Here is a 21350-nt window from a genome sequence, read left to right on the forward strand (position 1 = left end):
CCCATCCCATTTTTTTAAGAGAACCTAAATTTGGGCCTTTACCAAACCAACTCTGTCTTTAGAACTAGGGACCAGATAAAATTTAATTGGCAAAAGGGGTTTATATGGTTGCTAATCATGATAACAAACTTTGCCCACACTTTTTACAGAATTTGTTTCCCTGGTGTTGGTGGTTCCTGTTGTACCTTGATCTGCATAGTAGTAGGTAAAGATGATTTTTTTCTCTGCTTTCCCAGGGTGTTGAATCAGAGAGTTTCCCTGTGTTACAACAATCATTAAAGATAGGCCATCCTATTGAAGACCAGGCCTGCAGCAACCATCAGTTTTATGGAGGTAAGAGTAGGAATTCAGACAATAAATGTTGTTATGGATTTCTGCAACCTGTTAATCTTCTTTTTCAGTTAATCCACATCAAGTCCAAATGAAATGAAGTGTCTCATTTGAAGTGTCATGGTTTAATAAATGCTGCTAATAGCAACCCACAGAGCAGGACTTTAAAACATGGATGCAATAATAAGACTTCCAGATTCTGCATTTTGATGCACAAATGAACACTTAGGGACATAAATGTATTTATTTAGGGCCACGTTTGGCCAGTTGTATCACAACGAGTAGTACCTTATTCCACTGAAATCAATGGGACGGCTTGCAAGGTAAGACATTAATCAACAGAAGGGTGGCAGAATACAGTGATCACTTACTTAGATATATAAAACAACAAGGCAGCAGCTTTTGGAAACTGGGTTCCTGGTTTTGGGGTTTTGTCATTTAATTTTCAGAGAAACCTGCATATTAAACCAAGCAACAAAACAAACAAAACCCACTGTTTAGCTGGTTTTTTCAGAGCACTTCCTGCATTGAGTTCAATGAAAGTTAGAGGTCAACACCTCTGAAAATACAGCTGTGTGAGCATGTAAAATCTCTCTTTCCTTCTTAACAATCTCTCCCCCTCACCCACACCCTACCCCATGCATGCGCTCATATCAACTTGTGGATATTCCTCCACTTAATTGAACTACAGATGTCCAAAACCAAACTTCTTACTATTGTTAATAATCCCTCCCACTCTCTACTCTCGTTTGTTGACCACCCCACTTAGCCACTATGGCTCACAAACTTGGTGTCCTTTTCAACTCCTCATATTGATTTATGATAATATATAATTCAGGTACTGTTGCACATTGAGAACCACATACTCACTGGGTCACTGAAGTCGATGGGACTTTGCAGGCCCTTGGGTGCAGCTGTATGATTCTTACTGCAGGACTGGGGCCTTAGAGTATAAAGTCTTTGGTCTCTTATGCTGGCAAACTACTTTTTTTTGGATACAGAAATAACAGTAATTAAAATATATATCTTTTAAAAACTGCATAATGGCAATGTGCTGTGTTTTGTTTTATTTCAAACAAAAATAAAGAAGAAGAGCCCAGGGCTCTAGGCAAGTTTGGACATCACTAAAACTGCCAGCTTCACTTTTGACGTGTTGCTTAAATCTGCAGATGTGAGTGGACCTTGCTTTGGTACCAATTCTTTGCAGTTGACTGGGAAGCTTGTAGACAAGGTTGTTACTGTGAGGTAGGTGAAGAAGAACAATGTAGTGAATGATGTTGACTTGAATTGTAAAACGAAATACTGTTGTACATTAGAGAGGGGCTATATTGGCTCCTCCCTGAGGGCCTGATCAATCCTGACTTCCATTGAATTCCATTGTTTATTGATCTTCAATGAAAGTTTCAACAGCTTGGGACTGCAGGATCAAGCTCTGAGGTCCTGAGTGAACTCTTTGAAGCCAGGAACAGTTTTTCTATTGATTTTTCTATAGCTCTTAAATGGGGAGATAACCTCCAACTAACTGACAATAATACATTATGTTAAGTAGCATTTATCTTCCCATCTGCTTCGTCATTCATTCGACAGTATGACCTTCAGCTGTATTTTATATAGTATTTAATATTTATAAATACTATATAGTATAGTATTTATATAGTATAGTATTGGATACCAGCTGTATCCCAAGTACTTTCAGGGTCATAAATAATATTTACCCAGTTAAATATTTTAAAATGGGAAAGAGGTATCTCGATACAGAAGCAAAGGAGAGAAGTGCTTTCAGGTGAGATTTAAAATGGGGAGAGACAGGCATGGGGAGAAAGGGAGGTCCTTCCAGATAACAGGCATTGTGGCTGACTATATGGAATTTGTAGCTGATGTTTATATGATTCAGTGCTATTTACCCTAATATATGATCAACCCATAAAAGAAATGTAAGCCAAATCCATAGCTGGGGTAAACTGGCCAGTTGAGGATCAACCTCTATGCCTTTTTCAAGGCAACTGTGCTTGCATTATCTACCTTGAGATAGTGCAGGTTCTCTTAGTCAGAGCTGGATGAATAGTGGGGAAAATTATTCCTGGATGTTTAAGCTAATCAAGATTCAGCCATGTTCATGAACCATTTTTGTTCATTTTCTATGAACGTTCAAGCCCTCCAACTTTAGCAGTGTGAATATTGACAAAAATTGAACACTAAGCTCTGGTGACTTTTGAATTGTATAGTCCACTGTAAAATACACAATTCTGTGTGGGTTACATAATCACCCAAACAGAAACAATGCTGAGTGACTTTTGCATATAAATAACATAGCATAAATTGAAAATATTAACATTCTGAAGGCCAAGATTTAGGGGGCTAACAAAATTCATGAATAATTAAGAATAACACAAAAAAGAGAATATTGGTGGTTCATTGTGGAAGGAAAAATGGCAAAATGTGCGTGCACACGAAGTATCTTTTATCCAAATATTGGATGCTATAAACAAGCCCTATATTAGAATCCTTATTGACATGTTTCGTCCCAAGGTAGCAAAAGGGCTACCACATGTGAGTAAGGACTTCACTCATTAGTTAAATTTGGTCACATTCATGGTGCAGGAATAGCCCTTTAACAGCATACAGCAATACTATACAACAGTGCAGGACAGCCAGTGGAAAACAACTTATCCAAGTCAAACAGCAGGGGGAATTTAGGTAGGTGGGATGTATTTACCCAGCTGGATATTTAGCCAGGTTGCTGAGGCTAAAGCCTCTACTCTTGCAAAAAATACCATGCAGCTGTGGTCAAGAGCTATTTTCACACCCAGCAATACAGTTTCCCATCATGCTATAGTCCTAAATAAACCCACCAAGGACCAAAGGAATCCCTTAATACATAAATATCTTGTCTTGTCCCATTAATTCTTTTAAATTCACTCTGTATTTGTTCAGTTTTGATACAGTTCCTTTTGCCTTCAGGGAAGAGGACATTCTAATTTCCATGCTGCGGTTGCTGGAGTATGAGAGAGCCACAGTGGATGCAGAAGGGGCTATTGGACTTGCAGCCTTAGTTGCTGGGAAGCTGCCAGAGTTAAAGAGTAAAAGGTACAGCATCTATAAACCGGCTGTTGCAAACAGAGAGCTTACCAAGGAAGTCACATGAGAGGAGTGTCTGTGCACTGAACTTCGCAGACAGAAAGGGGTCTCTTATTCCTCTTTATTCTGAATGTTGAATCACCCACTACTGTCAGTGGGACACTGCACTAGGGACAACTTGCTGAAAGAGAGGGAGAAAGAGGGCCAGACCTTCAGCTGAAATCCTTCGTAACCAGGGGTGAAAGTAATTTAAAAGTCTTACTGGTAAGGACCCCTGGAAAGGGTGGGGCCTCAGGCAGAAGGAGCGGAGCTAGGGGTCAGCCTCCCCCAGCCAGCCCTTCAGCGCTGCCCAGCCCTCCCCTCCCAGGGCTCTGGCAGTGATTTAAAGGGCCCAGGGCTCTGGGCACAGCCTTGGTGGCCAGGAGTCTTGAGCCCTTTTAAATCGCAGGGCGTTGAGGCAGCTGCCCCTTTTGCCCCCCACCCTCGGCAGCCCCGGGGGGGGGGGCAAAAGGGGCAGTGACATTAAAGCAGTGTCACTTGGACAATATGGAATCATCTTTAAAGCCCCTCCTAGTTCTATCTTTTATGTTTTTTAAACTGAAAGTTGGATTTTGCTGCTCTTGGAACTCGAGGTTTCTCAATTAGCTTTTTATGAATGGCAGCGCTTTAATGTCAGCTGTGTGCGGGCCCTTACCTGCGGCCACTTCTTACCAGTACGCCGTACTGGCCCACTTTCTCCTCTGTCCATAACAATCAATGGAGCTACACAAATTGACCCAAAGGGTTCAATCCTGCAAGATGTTGATCACTCTGGCCCCAATGTAAATCAGTGGGATTCTACATGTGTTTAAAAATAAGCATGTGCATAAGTGCCGCTTTGGATTTGGGTCAGGGTGTTCAGCACCTTGCAGGACTGAGCCCAAGCTCATGGCGTAGCCCATAATGTGTGTGGGTTATTTCAGTTTTGTTTTTTCATTGTATGGGATCTCCACTGGACAAAACGGATGTATTTAGTCACTTTGTAGGCTCAACAAGAGAATTTTCTGCTGAGTGAAGCAGCCTACCATACCTTGTAGTGTACTGGCAATTAAGTTACAGAGTAGATCCTAGAAAAGAATAAGTGCAATTAATTCAAACAGAGCGAGACTGTAGTGAAAGAGAAGAAGCCTGGAATTGGGAGTCAGGAGATCTGGGTTCTGCTTCTTTAGCGTTGACGTAGACTAATGTGTGACTTCAAGCAAATCACTTAGATTTCAATAGAGGTAGGTGCTTAAATATCATTGAGGATCTGGCCCTTAACCTCTCTGTGGTCAGTCTGCAGAATTATGATGAGACTTAATGTTTATACAGCACCTTGAACGCATCACCCAAATGTTCAATGGGCTTTCTCCACTGTTACTAAAGTTCCTAACCGTGACTCTCAGAAGAGTGGTTCCGCTGAGCCAGTCTTAATACTACTTTGTGATTGCTAGATGGGGGTCGCTTAATAGTTATTGATTCATTTTACTTGACAACATCCGTTGGTATTTTGATGGTACCCACAGATAGCTGGGGAGGCTGGATAGTTCAGTCCCACAATTTCCTACAGAAAATACCGGACAACGGTCAGGCAACTGGTGTGTTGAGACCACTGCCTATCACAAGCACCAGTATTGTCTCATTGTTACCTTGTGCTCTTTGTTGTTCCTTCGATTGCAAAGGGCTCTTTGGGGAAGAGGCCTTGTCTTTTTGAACAGTGCCAAGCACAGCAAGGCCCTGGATCATGTTTGGGGCTCCTCGGCACGACTTCAGTACCAATCATCATCCCGGTATTCTACTAAACAGCACTCTAAACTGTAACCACACTAAGGCCTCGAAAGCCGCAACTAGCTCAGGACGAGCCTCATGAGCTACATCTATGCTACGAGGTAGGGGTGTGATTCCCCTGCTCGTGTGGATGTACTTGTGGCAGTTCTCCTGGAGCTAGCATGAGTATAAATAGCCGGGGTAGTGGCAGCAACGGCATAGCTGAGCCATGCCCAGTACAGGCAGCCTCAAACGGGTGAGTGCGTACTCAGCACAGCTCAGCCGGGCTTCCACTGCAGCCACCAGGGCTCCTGTGGCCAGGCTGCTATTTATACTCGTGCTAGCTCGGTGAGAACTAGTGTGAGGGTGTGTATGTGAGCAAGGAGCGCACACCCTGAGAGACCACCTCTCTCCCTATGACACACCGCCATGGACAGAGGTGCTGAGATAATAGAGAGGGTGTGGCCAACAGCGTGTTCTCCATAAGGGTCCTGGGGGCTCTGGAATGCCCTCCCAGCTCTGGACTGGGGCTCCGGGCACACTACAGCTCCATGACTTTGAAGAGCAGTGAGAGGATTTCAAGATGAATGTGGGTGTTGGTATTTAACTATGAGCTGCTGCTTGATGCGTGATCCCATGGTGATGAGCACCATAGAAACTCCTGTGAGGAAATCAGTAATTCTGTCTTGAGAGCAGGGTTTGAATAGTGTGCAGTAAATAGGGCCTGGGACTGCACATTGAACCAGGAGAAAACAAAATATTGAATTGCTACTGATTAAGTGAGCGCTGTCCATCCTGTGTACTGAATGAGGCAGGGGTCCTGTGGAAAAAATAGTATGTCGCCATGTAATTAAGGATGGTAGCATAATCCGTACACACAAGGGGGCTCAACTGAGATTGAACAGGCACCTTAATTCTAGCACTTCCTAACTTTTGAGTGCTTGACTTTGCAACGCTCACAATATTCTTGTCACCGGGTCTTTCTCTGTGTAATTGTATATAAATTAAATGGAAATAAATATATCCCCCCTGAGCATATTCAGCACCTCTCGCTGTCTTGGACTCACACCAGTGCAGCTCCCCTGCTTGTATCAGTGGAAGTGCTAATGTTGACCCGGCGCAGACATTTTTACTCCCATGTCTTCTATGGAGCATGGGCTCCATTCTTTAGACAGGAGCAGGAAAAGGAGCACCTGGGGAATGTCACTGATGGAAAAACTCCAGACAGAGTTACTGAGCGAGCTCCCCTCCAGTGCAGGGATATAATGAACTTACACTTACATGATGCCTTTCGTCTGAAGCATCCTGCACTACTTTGGAAGGCGTGTACATGGCATCTCTCACACCAAAGAAATGCAGCCACCTCCAGCAGCAGACAGCATCTACGACACCCTGTTTGGCCAGTATAGGCTCCAAGGGAAGAACATCTACTAAATTGACAACACCACTTCCTGGATCATGTTTTTTCTCTTGTGAGGTGCCTCATCCAAGTACCGACCGGATTCTGCCTTTAGCTAATGAGAGCTGAGGTGATCATGGCATGAGGTGATATGGAAGCGTACGCCATCTGAAAAGTAATAGGAGAGGACAGCTGCAGCAAATGGCAAAAGCAGATATTGCGTACTGTATCCATACAGTTATTGAAATATCTGCATTACTGTCCAGTATGACAATTTTATAGGAATTTCTTTGCATAAACAAGAAGGAAATAGTCCTGTTTGCTCTTGTCTTTCAGAGTGGCAATCACTGTATGCAGTGGTAACTTGGAGCTACCTTTGATGAGACAGTGCATAGATCGTGCCCTGCCCCTTGACAACAGAGTCTGCAAATTTTCCCTCCTTCTCTCTGATTGTCCAGGAAATATTTCAAAGCTACTGGAGATACTGACTCGGGAGGAAGTGAGGTAATTCAGAATCCTATATTAATACCTGGTATTACACTGTTGAGAAAATAGCACAATTGACTCAGTGTTTTTAAAGACTATTGCATGCTTACAAGTGACAGTTAAAGGCAAAGGGAGTAATCCAGTGGTTTACCCAAGTGACCAAAGTAACCCAGGGAATCTATTTATATAGCGCTGTTGTAGCCTCTGTTGAAAACCTTCCCCATCACAGGCGGAAGATTGGTATGTGCCCTCCATAATAGGCACATTACAATTACAACTATCCTGCTCTGGGTGGCTTATCAGTGTTGAAATGTAGAATTGCATTGCTTCTAGTCGTTGCAAAGCCTCTACTTATATTGAAACAAATTTTGAATTAGCCCATATTGGGCTAGTCTCTCTCCTAGCCATTTTAATCTCTATATTAAATGCTTCTTAGAAGCATGAAACAGTACAGAGTACAGGGCAAATCCTGCCTTCTAATGTAAATGCAAGGCTTGTGTACACATGCACAAGTTAAGTTTGACCCTTAACCCTATAAATAAAATACATAGTTGTTAAAAGTAGAGGCATATATATTGGTGAAGTGCTAACAAAACTTGCAGGCTAAGTGACTCCATGAGGGAATACTTGGGAGATGCAAGGGGAGATACAGTGGAGAATGCAATTGAAAAAACTCTTCAGGGTTAAACTTCTACCCGGTCTTTCAGTGCTGTCTAATTTGAGTGTGTTATCTCTGTTCCTGGCTGCTCCCATCCAGCTGTTACACTTTGGTCCAGCTATGCATATCCATTTGACTGCTGCTATAAATTTCCCAGATATGTGCTAACAATCCATTGCTTTAAATGGAATGGTAATAGGATGACAGTGGTGCAGCAGATGTCGGGAAGGGCCCGTAGCTGCAGGACTAAAAGCATTTTAGGGATCTGAACAGCCTCTGCTCTGACCCCATGTTTATTTCAGCATATGAAAAAGGTTTGAGGTACATCACACTTCTTTCCTCCAACTACACCTGCATGAATTTGTTTATTGCTCAAACACTTACAGAAAGCATTTGACAATGACTAGGATTTGCCCTGCTCTTTAATTTATGGTTGGTTTGTTCTAGGGTGTTGGACATCAAACAAGAACACATGTTTGTGATATCTGATCTCTTCACTATTGAGGTAAGAGGGAGAAATACAGTTTGTCACTTCAGCTGTGTTGGCCTCTCACAAACTTGGTTGTAATTGTAATTATAAAGAAGTCAGGACTCTTCTGCCTTCATATATCTTCACATAATCATGTGGGTTGATAAGGCATTGTAATGCCACCCAGCAGAAAATACAGACTTTGGAAGCAAGATGTTAGATAATCAGCAGTACTCTGTGTTATAGGGCAACTTAATCACCTTGTTCTTAACAGGCATATAAATAATCCATGAGTCTCTTCTCCTGTCATTGAAATGCACACAGTTCTGGGTGAAATCCTGCAGTTATTGGTACTGCAGAGCTGCGTTGTGTATATAACATTTCTGGACTGTAAGTGGTGAGCAACAGCATCCAGCTGAAGTTTCAGGAGGAATCTGTGTAGATTGAGTGTAACTACCCAGACTTGAATTGGGCCAAGACCCCCTCTGTGGCTAGTGCTGCTGTTCTTAGGCCAAGTGTTATGGAATCTTTGATCAGAGGTGGGACCTCAGTTCTGCACTGATTTTTCTGTTTTCGGCTTGCTGGCGGTTCTGAAAAATAAATCAATGAAAGAGTCTGTTCTTGTCAAACCAAAAATGGTGAAAAATGTTGGCCCATTGAAAACAATCCATTTCCAGTCAAACATTTAATTTGACCTGAAGGTTTTGTTTTGGGCATTTTTAAAGGGCATAAAATGGCCAGAGAATGTGGTGGTGATGGTGCCACAGTCCTCATTCTTATATTTGAGCCTAGTGGTTATAGAGGACATGGGAGACGGGGGTCCAGTTTTCCCCTTTGCTTGACGGGGAGAAGGGTTTTGAAAAGGAGTCTCCTATGTAGCAGGAAAGCGCCCTAGCCACAGGGCTATGGGATAGTCTCAATCTCTCCTGTTGAAGCTATTCCACTTTGTATCAATAATTATTGGAGCAGGGACTTGAACTTAGGTATTCCACATCCTAGATGAGTCCTCTCACCACCAGGCTGTAGCATCACTCTTACTCATTCCTTGCCTCAATCATTATTCACTGTCACGCACAACTGAATGATGTAACTGAAATCACTGGGATACGTTTGACGATCTGAGCTCTAGGAGCCTTAAGTACTTTTGAAGTTTTTTACTCTTCAATTGGACAATATGGAATAATCTTTAAAGCCGTCCTAGTTTTATCTTTTATGTCTTTAAAGTGAAAGCTGGATTTTGCTGCCCTTGGAACTCAAGGTTTCTCAATTAGCTTTTTATGAAATAGTGCTTAATACTTACTTATGTTGCCAAATAAGCTGTACTAGATCATCTTTCCTAGTTTCTTGGCAGAGAATGCTACAAGAGTTTTCGTGTCTATTGCGACCTTTGCTATGGGGCTAGTGCATCAGAATATTGAAACCAAATATACTCTCTGACCAAAAAGAGTGTGCCATTGCTCATGTCTGCTTTTAAATATGATCTATTTTCATAGGCTTTCCATTCTTGTACTGCAACAGGATTGGATGGCTATCTAATCTAAAGGTCAAAGTGTTTCACAAACTGAATGATGCTGATGATGATTTTTAACAGTACTGGAAGGGGATGGAATACCTTTATGATACAATTAGAGAGAAACCGGAGCTGCAAAGTTGGGATCCAGACCAAAATATCCCAAAATGTTTTGAGGGTTTTTTTTTTTATCCAGTGCATTAAAATTAATCCTCAAGTTTAGTAGTTCTGGATTTTTTCCTTTATAGAACTCAATGCCAAAACTTTTGTTTAAGGTTCTGACTGTAAATTCTCAGAAGTCAGAAAGTAAAAGTTAGGTTTTCATAGCAACATTAATTCACCCACTTTGCACATACTTTGTATTTCTTTTCTTCCTGTGTTGCTCCTGCTCAGCAAAGCACTCTCAACATGTGCCTAAATCCCCAATCCCATAAGGAATTTTGCAGTGTGAATAATGTGAAATTGGAAGTGAATTAAGCTAAATTGAATTAGGCCATGTTAGGCCTGAATGAGTGTCCACACAGGGGTTTAATGCAGTTTAACTAATCCACTTTAAATACACACCTTTTGTTAAATCAGACTAACTTTCCGGAGTGTCCCTGCATAGACATGCTCACTATTGTAAATACAGATGATGGATTCTCTGCCTGAACTATGGAGTTAAAGATAAAAGTAGTGGCTCATTCAGAGAGTTAAATCACTACAGTGCTTAATCTTCCCCAGGATTTACTGTTTCATTTCCAAGTAAGAGAAACTTGGCTTTTACTCACTGTTTATCAGGATGATGGAGTGACTTTACTCACTGGTGGGATGCCTGGATGTACTTGGGTTGACTGATTTGGTGCACATCTGTGGAAAGATCTTTGCTGTTAGCCAGTTGTTGTGTGGAGATGGCTTTAAAAAAAAAAAAAGCTGTGTGTTCAACTGCACATTCTGCTTTTGGAAAAATGTTTGCAGGAACTTTTGTGCTGAAGAAAATAAGCAGCATTGAAAAGGGGGGAAACAAATCTCCTTACTCTTTCGCTGATGATGATATGGCTTCATGAGGTTCAGCAATTGCTTAATGAGGTGACCTATGCAATGGGATTGGTTGCCTGTGTTTTTTAGAATGTGCAAGAACATCTTCTGGAGATCTTCTGTTTTGCACCTCTGATTTAGAGGGTCTCTACCAGTGTGAGATGTTTGTCTTGCAGTAGTTTACAGATCACCGGTCTGGTAGCAACATCAGGAGCCAGGTCATGTTGAAGTTGGTAGTTTTGAAAGACAAGATTTTTCACCTGTTAATAGTCCTTGGCAGGTTAGAAACAACTAGGGATGGGCAATTCCCTGAATTATTTGTTTTAATGAGCACCTCTTGTTTACACCCTGCAGAATCTGTTTGTAGAGGATAGTAGTGAGCCTTCTTTCTGAGTTGGGTGCAAATATGGGTTCTATACCTGCAAGAATATTCCCTTCCCCAGACTCTCCCCTCTCTCTGCCATTCCTTCCCTTCTACGCACGAAGGCCACAGATCTCTTCTGGGGGCTGAGAATCCTAGTCCCTCTCCCTTCTGGGGTATTTCAGAGAGGGAGTTTGATTTTCAGTGCTTGTTAGGTGCCTAAATGCCTTTGAGGAGCTGGGTCTAGGTGACCACTTTGGGACTTGGAAAGGGAGAAGGGAATGTTTTCCTCACTGTTCCTAGCCTAGGTCCCACATTGGACAGTAAAGTGTATGTCTGTGGGTCTATAAAATCAGTGGCACCTTGGGGAAAGAGATCTGGGGCAGAAGAGGATGGTCAGTGCCAACATAGAACTACAGTAAGAAATATGCAAAATCTTAAAGCCTCCCAATTGTGCTAAGCAGCAAAATTAAAGTAGCAACATCAAGGAGTGAAAACCATTAATATGCTTCCTCCAGCTGTTTTGAGTGCTCCATTTTTGATATGGTGGGGTGAACTATTGAAATGATTAAACAAAGCAAATATCCACCCAGTTTCCAAAGGAATGTGTTTGATCTCTGAGTGCTAACAAACTGGCATGACCTGCTTCACTCCAGATGCAGTTTGGAACATTTTACAGGTTCTAAATATTTAAAAATATACTGAGATACTCTTACCAAATCATTTTTAAAAAAAAATCTAGCAATCCCTTTCTGTTTGTGTTGACATTGAAGAAAGATGGACAATCAGCAATAGCAAACTCAAGTCTGGGTCAGACCCGGGGGAGAAATGGGCCTACATCACTGTGGGCTTATAGACTGTGGCGGAGGGGGGGCATTTCCAGTGCTTTGGAAGGTATCTCGTAGTCAGAGGATGAAGTACCTAATCAGCTGGTGGTAGCTTTTCATGCCTGCTCCCTTTTCTAAATCAGTCTAACTCCCTGAGGGCTAGATTCTGATCCCCTTAGGCTGAATGCTGCTGTCCACCAAGAGTAGCCCTGTGGAAGTCAATGGACTGTTTGGGGCACAAGCTACTACTCAGTTTGGGTAAGCACTGCAATCTGGTCCTGAGTGTCTCTCCTCCCAACTATTCCCCCAGTATCCAACATCAAGCAGTTCATTGGGTGAGTTGCTGCTTCCTCCTCCTCCGCTCCAATCTCCTAACCATCAAGGAGAAGACTCTCTTCTCTGGCAGGACAGAAAGTCAGTCAGCGGGTAAAGAACTTTAAAGGGGCTGTGGCTCTCCCTCGGTAGCTTGCTTCATGGATCAGTCAGGGCAAAGAAGGGGTCCGTGTTCAGATGGAGTGATTTACAGTGGTGTGGGTAAACAGTTTGCTGGTAAATCTAAGCATGTGCTGAAGGGTGAGAGGATGAACGGGGCCGGGGGGGGGAGGGGAAGAGTCTTAAAGAGAGAATACGATTGAGTCAAGCTCAAGATCTTGTTCTTTACCACCAACGCGCTCGGTGGCCAGGGCTCAGCATATTAAAAATGGTCTAAGATGGACCTAAAGGTCTGAGATGGAGTGTGGTCAACAACTTGGCTTCTTGGCCACAATGGAATCTACCATAAGGGTAAAGCTCATCTGTTCATAAATCTCTATTTGTGAGGTTTTCAAACCGTCATTTCTTTTTTTCTATTTATAACTTCTTAACATAAGAATCCCTTTATCTGCACTATTATAGTTTAGTTTGACATTACCTACATACAGAGGTGCAATGTATTATTCAATTTAGCTATTTTCTCCTTTTGAGTGTTGTCCAGATAGTTGCAGCTGACAGTTAGATATTTAAGAAAAACCCCAAGGAAGGAGTGGGAATAACACTCTAAAACAGCAGTTCTCAAACTTTAGCAACCCAAGGACCCCCATTTTGATTTTAAAGTTTTCATGGACCCACAGGCCCTGCCCCCACTCCACCTCTTCCACCTAGGCCCCACCCTTGCCCCATTCTTCCCACCCCTGCTCCATCCCTGCCCCTCCTCTTCCCCACCTCTTTCTGCCCCCTTTCCCTAGCGCCCCCAGTTCCCACTCCTTCCTCCCTTGCAGCACCTCCTGCATGCCGCTGAACAGCTGTTCCCCGGCATGCAGCAGGTGCTGGGAGGGAGGGGGAGGAGTTGATCAGCAGGGCCCGTGGACCCCCTGGAGTGCCCTACCAGACCCCGGGGGGTTCATGGACACCAGTTTGAGAAACACTGCCCTAAAAGACCCCTCCACCTCCAGTTACTTGTAGGCCTGTTGTACACCCAAAACAGGCCACCTGGACCCATAGATAGAAGTCTGTCTTTATATTACCTGATACAGAGGATGGAAGTATAGGTGGCTGGTTTAACAGTCCTAGGGAATCAAGTTACTTGCAGTGACTTGCCCATAATTTAAAAAAAAAAATCCAGCTAAAATAGTCAGACTCACAAGAAACATGGAAACGTTGCTACCCATGAGTTCTACACTGCAGGCAAAGCTATTGAACTCAGCAGGCGTTCTGTCTGATCCTAAGGACTGCAGGAGCAGGCTCTATGGGTGCCAACAGATCTGTAGCAGCACTTGAGGAAGAAGGGTCTTCTAACGTTGACTAGCTGGCTAATCTTGGAAGGAAGGTGGCAGCTTCCATGCAACAATACTGTAGGGTGTCAGACCTTTCTGTCATAGGACAGTTTAACTTTACAGTAAATCAAAAGCTACTCCAAACTATGAGTTTGATTTCCCTTGCTTGTGTCCACACACGAGCCCCAACTGTAATTGAGCTAGCTGGAGTATAAATAGCACTATAGCCACAGTAGCATGGGTAGTGGCAGCAGAAGTAAGGCTGAACTGTGCCGAAAATCAACCTGCCTGAAACCAGTGGGTACGTACTTGGCACAGCTCAGTCATGTCTAGACTTAGGCACCCAGCCTCTATTGAGAGTCAGTGGGAGTTGGGTGCCTAACTTGCCCTCATGACTTAGGAAATTTCCCAGCTGTATAACAGTGAAAATTGCCCTGCACTTGTGTAAGCCAGGTCTACAGCAGGATTTTGCACCAGTGCATCTAGAATCCCACTGTAGACAAGGCCTTGCTCGACCAAGCAGAGAAGTAAGTCCCCACCCATTTCTCTCCTGCCTTGCTTGGCCTACCATGTCAGGTACAGCATGCAGCCCCACTCTCTTGAGACTCCCCACTGTGAGCAAATGGGCTCCAGACACTTACTCACTAGCTAGAGTTGCTGGTCAAGTGTGAGAGAATATGTAAACTTGAAAGGCCACTGCAACATTTACTATTTAATAGTATGAACATAGACATAGAGCGGGGCCCCACTGTTCTAGGCACTGTACAAACACAGAACAAAGAGGTGGTTCCTGACCCAAAGAGTTCACAATCTACATAACTTCATCAGCCCGTGCTCATCCCCAGAACAAAAGGAGAATTAAAGGAGCATTTGTAATTCTCTGACTCTCTTGCTGCTTTCCCAGGCCTGATCCTGGGGCAGAGCAGTTACATGCTATCCTGTACTCTAAGCTGAGCCACAGGGCTTAGCCTAGCTCTGGGCAGTGACTGACATCCTCAAGACAGGCCACCCTTCACTGTTGTCTAGGGGGAGAAAAAACAACATTTTAAAAAGTTACCCAGAAATGTCTATATCATTGTTACTCATGTTAGAAAGTGACTCTCCATTCCAGAGCTCTGAAGTACCTTATAGGTACTTGACATTGTCACTGCCCTATAGCACCCCTTGCTGGCCAAGTGTAGCACTGTAAGTGCTCCCTGCCTCAGTTTCCGCTACTGTCATCAATATGCTCAATGAGGCTTTACAGAGCAAGTAATGCCCCTTCTGAAGGGGCTAGTTTACTAACCAAAGGCCCAATGGATATACAAGTAAACCTTCACCCCAGCATCTTACATGAGAGACAGTTAGTCTTAATTTATCCATTCCCAACTGCATATAGCCCTCCCCTCTAGGATTCTCTCTGCTCAGGTCTCTTCCCTGGAGTTAGACCTCTTGGCAGAACCTGGGGAGTGTGCTTCCCCTGAGCCAGGGGGCTGCAGAGCTCCATCAACTGCAGCTCCTCTCTGGGACAGCTTGCAGTTCCTGACAGGACTTCCTGACGTAGAGTGGGAACCTTTTGGGTTCTTGGTGTTGATGAGTTCTTCTGGGAGCTCCTCTCCCCAAGAGTATCCTGTCTCTAGAGCTACGTGCTTTGAGGAGTTTCTGGGAGCTTTCTATCTCTAAGATGCATTTCCATTGAGCCTTGATAACCCTTTATTAGACTCATTAGCTAATTAGCTGCCAACCAGCCCGCTAAGGATTTAATTTCTTCCAGGTGGGTATGAGTTGGCTTGTTTCCCCTTAAAGGAGCCTGTCATAGAGAGATTGGTCCCTGACTCCCCTAAAGGGCCAGCCTCCATGAGAGGTATCTTTTCCCAGATATCATTCTCATTCCATGAGCCCCCCATTTCCTTTCCTCCTCCTTGCTTCACTGAAATTCAGTAGTTCTTGCTAGTGTTGCAACCACCCAAACTCCCATTCCTTGGAAGCATCTTGAGAAATACACAACTGATTTATGTTCTAAAGGAGAAAAATAATAAAGCCATCTTCAGACTGAGGCACATAGTTGTGGGTAATAAATCATGCTTCATTTCATGGTTTTTCATAGATTCCATGGGCAGAAGGGATCATTGTGATCATCTAGTCTGACAGGCCACAGAACTTCTCCAAAATAATTCCTAGAGCACGTTGGCTAGTGGGAAACCATAATCAATAAAAACAAGCTCAGGGCTACTCGGCACAGACTGTAGCTGGATTTTGGAGTGTCTCATCATTCAAATGGCTTTTTCGGTGTTTATTTTTATTTTAAACTTTATGTTGGGGAAGTATGAAATGCTCAAGGGTCTGATTTTCAGAATTTCACCATGAACATTTTTCAGATGACAGGCTGAAAGATAATGATTTTAGTCTCACTGCTTCCTTGAAAGGATCTATTCCTTATAGCCGTAATATAAACAGCATAATGGAGAGTCCTTCTCATCATATCGTATCATTTCTGAATAGTCGCTGGTGACTGAGAGTAATCAATGAACCCCTGAAGGTCCTCTTAAAATGGCCACATCCAAAATGTAACATATGTTATCCATAATTTTTTTGGAGTAGCAGAGTGCATTTTTCCCCTAAACTGCTATATGCCAGTGAGAGGACTTCTCCATTAGGTTAAATTGTGCAGTGTTGTGCAGCATCTTACAAGCTATGCAAGCTAGTTCTATACAGTACATTGTAAAAGGTACTTGGTGCTCCTCATGACAGCATGTGCCACAAAAGAAAGAACTATATTTGGTGTTTTTGATTTCAGATTCCATCCACAAAGTTTAGAGGGTGGTGGAATTAAAATCAGTATTAAACTGGAGTGGAAAGGATAGATTTTAGGACGCTCGTACAGGATTGACAGGATCCGGGGACAGCATGGATGTGAGTGGCTGGAAAAGATGAGCGAGAGGGGAGTTGAAAATGACAGTGAAGTTGTGAGCTTAGGTGACCGGGAACGTAGGAGAATTGTCAATATATTGGTGGAAGGGGGGGAGAGTGGGAGGGAAAATGTGGAGTTTGGTTTAGCCATCTTAATTTGAATTAGTAGCAGAATATCCAGCAGAGATACTAAGAGATGTAGGACTGAGTGGAGGACTGGAGAGATGATAACAAACCATGTGAGCAAGTGAAATTACCCAAGGTAGTGTAGAGAAAATGTTGGGTTTAGGATAGATTCCTAAAGGATGCTGACAGAAAGCAGGAGAGAGGAGAAGGGGCGTCCAGTGGAGATAGTGAAGGAGCCATGATAGCACAGAATCATGGAAACTTAGGGAGGAAAGCATCCAAGAAGAGTGTCATAAATATAAAGGGAAGGGTAACAACCTTCCTGTATACAGTACTATAAAATGCCTCCTGGCCAGAGGCACAATATCCTTTTACCTGTAAAGGGTTAAGAAGCTCAGGTAACCTGGCTGGCACCTGACCAAAAAGACCAATAAGGGGACAAGATACTTTCAAATCTGGGGGATGGGGAGAGAAGGCTTTTGTCTGTCTGTCCTGTGTGCTTGCCTGAGACAGATCAAGAAAGCAAACAATCCATCTCTATTAGAATTAGTAAGTACTAGCAAGGAAATTAATTAGTTTACTTTTGTTTTGGCTTGTGATTTTCTCTGTGCTGAGAGGAAAGTGTATTCCTGGTTTTCTTTTTGTAACTTTAAAGTTTTTGCCCAGAGGGAAATCCTTTGTGTTTTAAATTTGATTGCCCCGTGAGATTAGCTTCCCTTCAAATTCTACAGAGGTGCTTCTTTTACCTTTTTTCTTTTCTTTTAAGAGCCTGACTGATTTCTCTATTGTCCTAAGACCCAGGGGTTTGGGTCTGTGATTACTTTGTAACCAATTGGTTAGGATATTATTCTCAAGCCTCCCCAGGAAAGGGGGTGTAAGGGCTTGGGGGGATATTTTGGGGGAATAGGAACTCCAAGTGGTCCTTTCCCTGATTCTTTGTTAAATCACTTGGTGGTGGCAGCGTATCCTCCAGGGGTCTTTCATGCGGGTCCCCACATCTGTAACCTAGATTTCAGAGTGGGGAGGGAATCCTGACCAGGAGTGAGGAAGAAGTCAAGTTGATAGGCAAATCATGAGAATGAGAACAGCAAAGAGATTCATCCAGAAGGTGGTAATGGGTGATTCCATGGCAGTTTAGTGGAAAGGGCAGAAACTATATTTTAGGGCATCCAGGGGAGAGTCAGAAAAGAGGAATTCAAAGCCAGTGGAGTAGCCTGTAGTCAAATATTTTGGAGGTAAAGGGGAGATCGGTTGGGGAGACAGGTGGGCCCGAGGGAGGACTTCAACATTCTGTTTCTGAGGATTGGAGAAAGAATAGCATTGCTATAAGATAGGGACTACAGAGGCCAGAAGCTTTTAACTTAGACTGATCATCTTGCCTTTATGAATGCATTTTATGGCTTAGTTGGAAATACCATTGTGGTCTGAGAATGTTGTCAGCTGTTTAAGAATGTTCCTAATTCTTTTCCCAGGTCACCTGCATTATAGAAACTAGAGACAAAATCCACACGGCGCAACTCAGAAATGCGCTCCTGGAACGCTACCCAACAATGATGTGGACAGAACGGTGATGAGCAAAGCACAATGGAAAGTGCTGAGGTTCTTTAACCAACACATTACAGAAAGCTAAACTTGAGGCACGAATAACAAAATATGCATAAATCTTTCCAAACAGAACAGTTAGCAAATAGCTACAGGATCAATTGATATATTTATTTGCGCACAATCAAGTGACTGTCCTTTGAAATAAAGTAAAACTTGAAGCATTAGATTAGCTCAGGAAAGCTTGATAGCCTCTGCTTGTATTGGAATTCATTACTAAGTTATCTAGTGGCTGTTTGGAATTTGACTGGTGTGTAGAATCCTGTGGTGTTCAATAAGTACATAGAAAGAGGACATTTTTCTTTAGTTCCTAATGCAGCTCTCTCCTCACTCTTCAGAATTTGATGCCCACTGCTTTAGTAAGTAATGCATCCTCCTTCTGCTGGCTTTTCACATATTACTACTCTGCTCATTTTATGTTTCCAAGCCAGAGGCATCACTTCATCTGCAGAGTCTGCCTTGGCAGTTGTACAGGTGAATTTATGTCTGCATAAAATACCTTCACTTTCATGGGAGGGGGGCGAAGGCTAATGACACACATTAAAGAGACTTTGTTGAAAGGGAAAACCCCAGTTTGCATGTTTCCTATGGGAAGATGATCATGTTTATATGGATGTGGCTCCTAAAAATGTTGCAGTTATAAAAGGCTGCCTTAATGTGATTAGAGCGTGGGTGTATCAAACAGGAACAAAGGGCTTCTTCTATCCTTTGGAAACTTACTACAGCAAACAATATATAAAATGTTTCTCTCTAAGGAGAGTATATTCCCCCTCCACAACCTCTGCACTTGAATTTTGTGATTAGAAATCAAATGATCATCATAATCTGCTCAAAACAGAATCTATCCATCTCATGTGACAGATTAAGTATAACATTAAGAGTTACTAAGTAGCTGCCTTATATATAAGCAAAGGCAGCTCCAGGAGAAGAGGAAGCATAAGTCTTAAGCAAATCACTAATGCAATTAAGAAGGAACGCATTGAACTGAATGTCCCTGATTACCAGTTGTTACATAACCATCACCAGAGAGCTATTAATAAATTAGCACCATGAGATGCGGAGAGACTTTAGTTAGAGAAAGCTGGAGTCCATTACTGAGCTTAAGTATTCCAGTTGCCTCTATAGTTGGACGAGTTTCAAGTCAAGTTGAACTATAATGAATCATTCCATTGGTTAAAATTAAACAGAATTAACCCATTATTCCAGTGTGGGCACATTTGCCTCCAGATGCTCTAGCTAGGGCTTAAATATGTAAAATTTTGTGTTTATGTGCCATATTAGGGCCTAATCCAAAGCGCCCTGAAGTAACTGGGCATTCCCCAATGCAGGATTTGGATACCCTATTTAGATGCCCAGGATTTATACACTATAAGTCCAATTTTGTTTGTAGGGGCTGAAGAAGAAGGGAGTAATAGAAACCCTGTAATGACCGTATACATTTCTATATTACAATTAAAATATGGATCACCTGAGCTGAAATTTTTATCCCCCTCTAGTTGTTTGAAGAGCATTGTGCTTCCCCAGAGACTTACCTCACACAGTGTTATGCGTGTAAAATTCTGTGCTGTCTTTCTAAGAGGCGCAGCACAGAACTCACAGCCTGTGGGGAGAAGGCTCTGGTGACTTACAGGTACCGCTGCCCCCCTCATGATTGTGGACTGGTCTGTGAGCTGGAAACTGACAGCATAATTGACAGCTTTGGGACTTGTGTAAGTTACAGCAGCCTAACCAGGGATGTCCTATGGACTACAGCTCTGCCCAGAATCTCTACAATGCTGTGCCCCCGTCCCAGACATACCCCTCCCACCTCCAGCCCTGCCCCCCTGTGAGCGCTCGATTCTAGGGCTGGTGAGGTGGTCCTTGGAGAGCAGACATAGAGTTGTTTCTGCAGTGTCTGTGCTGGGGGAATACAGGACTTTTAGGGCTCCCTTATGTTGCTCTGACTCTTTTATCCAGTCTAAAAGAGTGGGACTAGGGGTGAGGATCTCACCCCTGGAGTTTCACGTGAAAGTTCAGTGTTTTGTTGTTGTTCTAGAACCATATTTATTTGCAAATGAAAACTAAAGATTACTGACATACCCCAGAGTGTTCCTGTCTCTCTTTGCTGGCTGTAGAAATACGTACATGGCAACAGAGTGCTTACACACTTGAATTTATTATCCTGTAAATCACAAACTATCAGCTACAGCTCCTTTTCCCTGGTCACAAGACTTCAAACCATTTAAAGAGACAGACATTAGGCCAGCTTTTTTCCTTGGAGGTGCCCCCACATGACTTCTATTGGAAGCTGAGGAGCTTGTCCACGTCTAGAATTTGGGTTGTTGGATGTAAACATAAATAAGAGCCTAACTTCCCCTCAGAGAGTCTGGCAAAACTCCTCTTGATTTCAGTGGAAGTTGCACGTATATAGCCGAGCAGAGATTTGACCCTACAGCTAAAATTTTCAGTAGCATCCACTGACTGTGTGTCCCCGAATGCTTGGATGGCCAACCTGAGACACCATGGGCCTGATTTTCGGAAGAAGGCTGAGCGTAGAATAAAATTGTCTAAGTGTTGTTATCTGCAAGTGTCTACAAGTTATTGAATGTAGGTTGCACATAATAACATAGGTGTGGTTTTATCTTGTTTTGGCTATGAATAATTGTTAACATAGAATGTTTCTCACAGTTTTTCTATCCCGGCAGTTTTTCTTATCTGTTAATGTAATGGTTACCAGAGTTGATTTCCATGCTACTACAGTGCTTTTTCACTGCAAGTCAGTTGGCTTTTAAAATTAAGATGAAATATGTACATAGGTAAAAGTCATTCTGAATACTTAAATCAATGTATGCAACAGGAGAGGATAATAAATTTTCTGTGCAACCAGTGGTTTTTTGTATTATGAAATACAATGGGATTGTCAATGCAATGTCTAACATATAGTAAATTCTCATTTAAAGGAGTATATTTAGTATGCATTGTTTTAAGTATCCTACGAGAACTTTGGTTCAAACATTAAAATTTGTTAGTTCCACAAATTGTGAAAACAAGCAAACATTCCATCAGAGTACATGGCACCTCAG

General features: G+C 42.8%; 1 protein-coding gene across 1 annotated transcript in view; it reads left to right on the forward strand.

The window, feature by feature from the left end:
- Positions 1–21121, forward strand: part of LOC311523304 (L-threonine ammonia-lyase-like) — a 92435-nt gene extending 71314 nt beyond the window's left edge. The window contains exons 6-11 of the mRNA XM_084633112.1: positions 237–333; positions 1500–1575; positions 3292–3417; positions 6929–7096; positions 8184–8241; positions 18159–21121. Coding sequence (XP_084489238.1) covers positions 237–333; positions 1500–1575; positions 3292–3417; positions 6929–7096; positions 8184–8241; positions 18159–18257 — 624 coding nt within the window. The 3' untranslated portion in view covers positions 18258–21121. The remainder of the gene's footprint in view (positions 1–236; positions 334–1499; positions 1576–3291; positions 3418–6928; positions 7097–8183; positions 8242–18158) is intronic.
- The last annotated feature ends 229 nt before the right edge of the window (positions 21122–21350 follow it).

Source organism: Lepidochelys olivacea (genome assembly GCF_965140295.1).
Source record: "Lepidochelys olivacea isolate rLepOli2 genome assembly, chromosome: 7".
In the NCBI taxonomy this organism is placed as follows: domain Eukaryota; kingdom Metazoa; phylum Chordata; order Testudines; family Cheloniidae; genus Lepidochelys; species Lepidochelys olivacea.